The sequence below is a fragment of the Astatotilapia calliptera genome, chromosome 19 (genome assembly GCF_900246225.1).
Source record: "Astatotilapia calliptera chromosome 19, fAstCal1.2, whole genome shotgun sequence".
Lineage (NCBI taxonomy): Eukaryota > Metazoa > Chordata > Actinopteri > Cichliformes > Cichlidae > Astatotilapia > Astatotilapia calliptera.
In genome coordinates, this window is record NC_039320.1 from 10,206,254 (window position 1) to 10,214,274 (window position 8,021).

Sequence of the window (8,021 nt, forward strand, 5' to 3'; positions counted from 1 at the left end):
ACTTTGAACAACAAAGATTTACTTGGGTTGTTTTGCTCCTTTCTTAAGATGCAAGAGAGGTTTAATACTTAATTTTTTTTTAATTTAACCAGGAATGTCCCGTTGAGATCAAAAACCTCTTTTTCAAGGGAGTAATGATTGTTAGGTTGACAATACTAGTTGTATTTTAATATTTTTTATTTTATTTTTTTAAACTTTCTGGAGCCTTTGAACTGCACTGATGTTCGCTTTAACTAATATGAGTATATCCACCCTAGCAGTGCAGACAGCCAGATTGGAAACCTGCAACTGTTCATTTCATATTTACTTCAAAATGAAACAGTCTTGTGTCTATCACCTTACAGAGCTAGAGAAAGCTTTTCTGAAACTTCACTGTGTCTGCAGTTAGAGTTAGACCAGATCAGTTAGTTGGTAAGATCTTATTCCACTTGCCACCGAGCCTTTTGAAATGTTTGAAACGATGCAGGAAAGTTTGCAGTTTGTTTTCTGACAATTCTGGGCTTCATAACTGAAATAAATTGAAAACAAGCGATCAGAGTGACAAGTCACACCTGATAAAAGCTGCTATTGTCAACACCAGACTGCAACAGACTTTTTGCTTAATTGAGCAGAAACACAGAGAAGTTTAGGAAAGCAGCTGAAAAACACCATTACCAAAATAGTCTGAAGAAAGTGCAGCAAATGAGTGGTATTCATTAAAACTACCTGCCTAATAATTTGCAGTGGATACTGTGGCTTCCTATCTCTGGTTATGGATTAGGTAGATGTGTGTTTTTCCAGTGCAACAAGTGGATGCTTGTTTAGATTGGGATTTGCATAGTTTCAAGGCTGGATCTGGAGTTTTTTTTTAAAGCAGTGTTTCCAGGACTTTCCTGCTGGACAGGGAGCCCTGACATTGTTCTGCTGTTGGAGTGCTGCCTATGTGTGCGTCCAGTCTGTAGCAGTTCTTAGCTGGCTGGTATATGTCGCTATCTCGTGAATGTGTCAAAGTACACATTTACACATGACAGGCAGAACCAAAGATTTTTATTGCATCAGGTGCTTTATCTTGTAATGGCTATATTACAAGGTGGTGGGTGGTAGGTAGATTTCAAGGCCAGTGAGAGTGGTTGGGCAGACCTGCTAACAGGAAGGCAGAGAAGTGATCAGGAGGAGCAAGGGAGAACCAATATTTCTTAAAGTGTGGATACCAGCAAACTCCTTCTGGTGTTGAGCAGACACAGTGACTTTATTCATTCATTTAAGATTTCATTGTTGCTTAGCATAAAGATCTAACCTGTAGTTCTTGTATGAGCCAAGTTGTAGAGGTAGGCATACGTATGCTGGCTTTGTCACTTGAATCGACAGGAATTGCTGCAGTATCCTCTCTCTTATCACAAATTCTACAAGAAACCAGCAGGACTGCTAGGGGACAAATCATGGTATCAGTCCTAGCAGAATAATTACAACACAGCCTGCCAAGTAAAGCAAACATTTATATTATTAGGCTGCGCTGTGTAAATCTTAGCTAGACACACTTCATACAGACTTTAATGACATAAAAACCAATAAAACAAGAAAAACCAGGAGTCTCACAAACCAATCTGTTTCATGCCATTTTATTTATCCATAAATGCTTTTTAAATTTTTGCTCATATGAATTCATATGAATGTCCACAGAGGAATTCACTGAACTATTTAAACTGATTGTAGTGATACACTACTGGATTTAATGTTGCTGGAAGCAGCACAGTGGTCTTATGGTGGGGAAACACTCATGACCGCCCGGATGCTGTGGAAAGAAAGAGAAAAAAAAAACTGAGTTTCACTTTAGAAAATAATAACTTGTGTTTTTCTTCAGCTGTGAAAGGCAAATCTACCATTTGCAGTTCTTCATGAGTTCAATGGCATCATTGGCTTGATCCAAAGTCATGTTCTGACTAATAAACTCGTCCACTTTCAACTTCTTGTCCAGGTAGTCTTTAACCATCTTGGAGACGCCGTCCTTACTCTTAAATCCTGAATCACAAGATTAAAATAAGAGCCACATTTTAGAACATGTAAACTTAAAGCTCCTTTACTTGCGATTCATCACTCCGTGATAATAGTTATTTGTGGGGATGTAACAGTCTAAGGTCTAGGGGTAGGTGTGGGGAACAGTAGAAACAGGACCAGGAAAGAATGAGAAGGAAGCCAAACAAAGTAGTGTGGTGAATATTAAGTTCTTATTATGAACAATCCCAAGTCAAAGAGATTGTTCTTATTAATAAAGCGGCGTTGCAAAAAAGACAAAGGTCACAACTCAGTCTTATGTGTCTTAAGAAGGTGGAAGAACAAACAAGCACCAAAGAATAATGCACTTCTAAAGCCCACAGGCCCACCCTAATCACTTGTAGCAGCACACACCTTACTGCTGCTGGAGCCCACACTACTCACTGAAAGCAGTAAACCTCCCCACTGCTCCCACAACTACACTATAGCACCTCTCCATTCCCTAACAATCAGTGCAACGACAAAGAGAAAACCCACCCCACTCTAACCCTATATAAGGTCTGAGAGTTAACTGCTAACTGGGTCCAGGTGCTGAATGAGGGAATGAGCAGCAGCTGTATCCTGGAGTGAGGGCAGAGAGAGAAAGAGCAACACCACACCCACACACTCCCACAGCCTCACAGGATGTAAAATAGACTGATCTCACCTCCAAACATGGAGCCCTTCCACGTACGTCCAGAGATGAGGTGAGCCGGTCGAATAACTATGTCATGCAAGTCTGTCCATCCAACAATCACACTGACACCCCAACCTTGGGCTGAAGATTCCAGGGCACTGCGCTAGATGGAAAAGGGCACAGAGTCAGTAGATCAAAGGGCTTCTTCAATGATTAAAATCAATTATTACATTTTAAATGCTAAGGGAAAAAAAAGTATGCTTGGTTAACTTTATTTCATGCTCCATGTTCTTAAACCACATTAGATTAAATCTCCCTACCATGACTTGCACATTCCCAACACATTCCAATGAGTAGTCCACGCCTCCATTGGTCATCTTAGTGAGCACTTCATGGATAGGTTTATCGTGATCTTTGGGATTCACAAAGTCGGTGGCTCCAAACACTTTGGCCTTCTCAAACTTGTCTGGATTGACGTCAACAGCGATAATCCTTTTGGCTCCTGCAGCCTTGCAGCCCATGACTGCAGCCAAACCCACAGCTCCCAGACCAAACACGGCACAGGTGGAGCCCGGCTCAACCTACAAGATGAGAGACTTAGACACTTTGTGCTGGGTATAGTAAAGTTCTAATATATAGAAACATAATGAATGGACATATTCTGTATCTTCTAATGAGTGGTAACTCTTGCCAAAGCATTTCAATCTTGATGAGAATTTCTATTGAAAAGATTTTAGTTTTAAGTCAAAAATGGCTCAATTTATTGTTGTGATTTGGGGCTATATAAATAAAATAGAATTGAAATGAAAAGGACTCAGTACCACCAAGCACACAAATTATTTCAACTTTTTCCTCTGACACTGTTCTCGTTTTCTCCACCCTTCTTCTCCTCTCTTGTCTGCTGCTTTGGATGAATGAAAGCATTTATTGTCATTGTATATACAATCAAATTACAGTGTCTCTAACCATACATTTGAATATTTATTCCAAGCATTTAAACTCCTGTTGTTAGATTGAAATTGTTAAATGTTTCCATTGTTTTACTTAAATTTGTAAACCGTGCCTTAAACTGCACGGTTAGATATTCTTCTGTTCCTCCCCTACACATCTATGATGCTGGGGGAGGTAATTAGCTGTAGCCGTTTAACTGCAGGCACATTCTATGTGAGATTCTGGTTTCCTTATCTTCTGAGGAATGTCCACCCCCGGCCATTTAGGAGCTCACCTATGCTTGCATATGGTGAACCATTAAAGTTAAGCCGTATACGGGTGTGGGGAGATGACCTTTGGATAACTAGGAAATGTGGTTAAACCGTTGCAAGCATATATTGTGTGGCAGGAAGTCATGTACACACACACAGTGTTCTAACTTTTTGTGACCATATGGGTGGTGCTTGTATTCACTGAATAAAAAGCTGCAAGGGAAGGCTGTTTCTTTGAAGTTGGCTAGGAAACAGGTGAGCATCGTTCAGCTCCAAGAGCCTGGTTCCAACCAGCCTCCGTTGCTAACAAGTAAAAAAAACGGTTCCATCGTCGTCTTGCTTTCTTCCGGGGTGATGAGTCTCTGAACTAGCTGGTCTGCTGAAGCTTTACAATCTCTATTCTCTATACCTTTACAATCTCTATTCTTCACAACCTCACCTTTCCACCTGTCTCTCTCTCTCATCCACACACATGTATTCTGTCTTGGTTCTGTTGATATTTATTCATCTTCTTCCCAGAAAGTGCCTCCACCACTACAAGCTCACTCTCACCTGTTTCCTACTCTCACTACAGATCACAATGTCATGTCCAGACACCATAGCGGAGACATGAGGTTGAGATACGAGGCGTGGTGCTTTGTATTATAGATTAAAAAAAATCTCGTGGCCTTGTTTGTCTGAAGGACATTGTTCCAGATAACTTCCTTGTTCTTTTTAGAGAGAAAAGTCTTTCTACTGCCAAATTCTCGAAACAAGCTCCACTTATTGAGTCTTTTTTTTTTGTTTTTTTTTTAAATTGTGCTGTCATAAAGTTTAGCATTTATAGTTGAGGCCAAAATTATTAGCCCCTCCAGGAATTAAGGCACATTTATCTAAACTTCTTCCCAATGTTTGCAGCATTGATAAAACTTGATATAATTAAAAATTCACCAGTGCTATTTGGTAGCTTCTGGTACATTTTGTAATATAAAATATATTTTTAGGCTTACTTTTTACCATATAGTGTAAAAAATAAGGGGTGGTCAAAATATTAGCCTCATGTGAATGTTTGCTTTCAAAACACACCTACAGTAATTAACCAATCAGCTTTGAAATCACACCTGTGCAACCAATTGGCTTCCTAACGACATTCAATCAGCATCAGCTTGTCTTGCAACAAGACAATGACCCCAAACATACATTGAAATTAGTCCAACAGTTCCTCAAGGATACTAAAACCAAGATCCTGGAGTGGCCCGCACAGACCTCAATCCTATTAAGAATCTGTGGCAAGTGCTCAAAGTGACATTCACTCCAGTCAAGATTTTGGCATTTTGCTAATGTACACCTGAATCCTCCAGATCAGCAAACACTCAAAACTTCTGCTTCTGCTCTTCCCAGATTGGTTTAAAGTGCCCTGATATGTCACAGGGCCTCTACAGACACACTTAAAAGATTTAAGCAGCAACAACTGCAGGGTTCACTTCCAAAATCTGGAAAAATTATGTATGAACGTCTTAATACTTCTCTGAAAGAGAGAACAAGCGCATTTCCAATTCCCAAATCCAAGCCCAAATTACAAACCTTAGCGGTATTAACAGCTGCCCCATATCCAGTGCAGATCCCACATCCAAGAAGACAGACTTTGTCCAGAGGAGCAGCAGGATCAATCTTAGCCACAGCCATCTGATTGATCACAGTGTACTCAGAGAAGGTGCTGGTCCCCATAAACTGCAGCACCCTCTTCCCTTTACAGGTAAACCTGGATTCCACTCCAGCCATGATGGCCTGATTAATCCTGGTCCTGAACAAGAGAATTTATGCTAAAATTAAAAACAACATTTTTTAAAGGCACGTGTCTAATGCTCTAACAGCCTATGAACAAAACTGAAGATAAAATGGATCACAGGAGATGAGTGCTCACCATGCTACCTCACACTGGTTGGTCCTGGGATTCTTACATAAGTGGCATTCTTTACACTGAGAGAGGAAAAGAGGAATCACCTTGTCTCCTAAAAGAAAACAACAGTGAAACCAAACAGAATATTTCCCATGCTTCTTTTTAGAGGCTTTGCTGATGCTGTTATTGTTGAGCTGCGTGACCTCAGTCGATGGAGAATATCTACTTAATTTACTGCTAAGTATTATGATTGAGTGGCCTGGACCACAAGATCCAACAGCTTTAAACATTTAGTTGTACAAAGCTGCCAAAAGAGAAACTGCAAACATTTAGATTGTAAAAAAAGACTTACTGGTTACTGTATTTTTTTCCCATCCCATTAAGCAGACATGTACTGTCTTGGCTGTAAACACATGAAACTGACAGGACTCTTAGGAATTCAAAACTGACCTGGCTGAAATTCCGTAACTCCAGGCCCCACGCTCTCAACGATGCCGGCTCCCTCGTGGCCGAGGACAGTTGGGAAGCCATCTTTATGCATACTCTCGAAAAGATGGTACAGGTCTGTGTGGCACACCGATGTTGCCACAATCTGCACAAAAGCTAATCATTAAAGACTGTAAACACTGACATGCTATCCAACCTTTCATTAAACGGACCTTCCAAACTGCATCGAGCAAGTTGTTTTTAACACAAGGACAAAAAAAGTTATAAAATTGTAATAAAACAAATACAGATATGTGTGTGTCTTGAAGGTGGACATCTCTTACCTTGATGCGAACCTCATTGGCTTGAGGTGGGGCAACCTCAATCTCCTCAATCACTACGGGCTTGTTGGGCTCCCAGGCCACTGCTGCCTTGCACTTGATGACCTAAAAGGCAGTGACAAAAAATTAAGTGTGACATATGCTACAATGCTACAAACACTTCCTGAAATTCTTTAATTTAATATTGTCATCTGAAGTGTGACAACCTATAATCTGAAGTGCATTCACATGAATCTGCCACAAGATAAGTCTTTTCGAGTGCTATGAAGTCAAGAGAACGACCACACACACACACACACACACACACACACACACACACACACACACACACACACACACACACACACAACACTTGTGTGTGTGTGTGTGTGCTACAGCTACACAGCTATATTAGAAAGTACTGTAACATAATGGAACGTTTATATTATGTTTCCATCCTTAGTTATAAATGCCGTTGCACTCAGAGAGGGATATTTAAGTGTCAAATTAGCTGTTAAGCCTGAAAGGCTTTCATTCCTCGCCTATGTATGCTTCAGTAGAAAAGATAAAAGTACATCAGTGGAGCAATGATCAGCAGTTCAAAGTCCATACAAGAGTTACCCGGCAAACATAAGATTTATTACTGCTGTATTCTTTTAATCTTATTTGGTTTTCTTCAGTTGATACATTTCTTTTTAAACTACAGCAATAAGTATGGTTTGTGTGGGCTTAGTAAACATTGGCTTTCCTTTACTGCTTTAATTTTAACCAACCAACAGAAAGCGGCCGAATATGTTTAAGCTGTGTGCTGAGCCAGGGACATGTGCTATGTAACTGGGGCAAACGGGAAACACAGACACACAGGAAAAGAGGAATTTAAGCCTGAGCAACTGGTAATCCTGGTAGAAAAGAAAATCAGCTTGAAATATTTCTTGTGTTTTCACATATTTAAAGCAAGGTTACAACTAAAAAAATGGGAAAAATACAGGGAGAAATGCATGAAGACAACACATGTTGAATGCACATAATGCCAAATAACTCATGTTAAATTAAACTTACCTTTCCAGCTGTAGCCATGGTTGTTGCCAAGAATAACGTCCACGAGTTGATGTGAAGACGAGGAGCGAGGGAGGACTGCAGCTGAAGGACAAGAGAGCGGGAAGGGGAAAAAAAAGCTCTGCACTCAAGGTTTAGATAATACCGGTCATAGAGACATTCAGGTGGTCAAGGACTTTAACCTTGCATCAATATTGCCTACATTTTCCACTTAAGTGCGTACACACACACACACATATATATATATGTATGTATATATATATATATATATATATATATACATACACATACATATATATACACATACATATACATATATATACATACATACATACATATATACATACATATATACATATATACATACATATACACATATATACATACATATACATATATACATACATACACATATATACACACATACATATATATACACACATATACATATACATATATATATACATATATATATATACATATATATATAT

General features: G+C 39.5%; 1 protein-coding gene across 1 annotated transcript; it reads right to left on the bottom strand.

The window, feature by feature from the left end:
• Nucleotides 1-1,582: 1,582 nt before the first annotated feature.
• On the bottom strand, nt 1,583-7,679 carry LOC113011922 (alcohol dehydrogenase 1-like). The gene is made up of 9 exons (XM_026151778.1): nt 7,534-7,679; nt 6,499-6,600; nt 6,179-6,320; nt 5,753-5,840; nt 5,413-5,632; nt 2,968-3,228; nt 2,678-2,810; nt 1,860-1,998; nt 1,583-1,771 (listed from the first exon to the last, which is right to left on the bottom strand). The coding sequence occupies exons 1-9, from the start codon at nt 7,549-7,551 to the stop codon at nt 1,738-1,740; spliced, it is 1,137 nt and encodes a 378-aa protein (XP_026007563.1). The 5' UTR covers nt 7,552-7,679; the 3' UTR covers nt 1,583-1,737.
• Nucleotides 7,680-8,021: the final 342 nt, after the last annotated feature.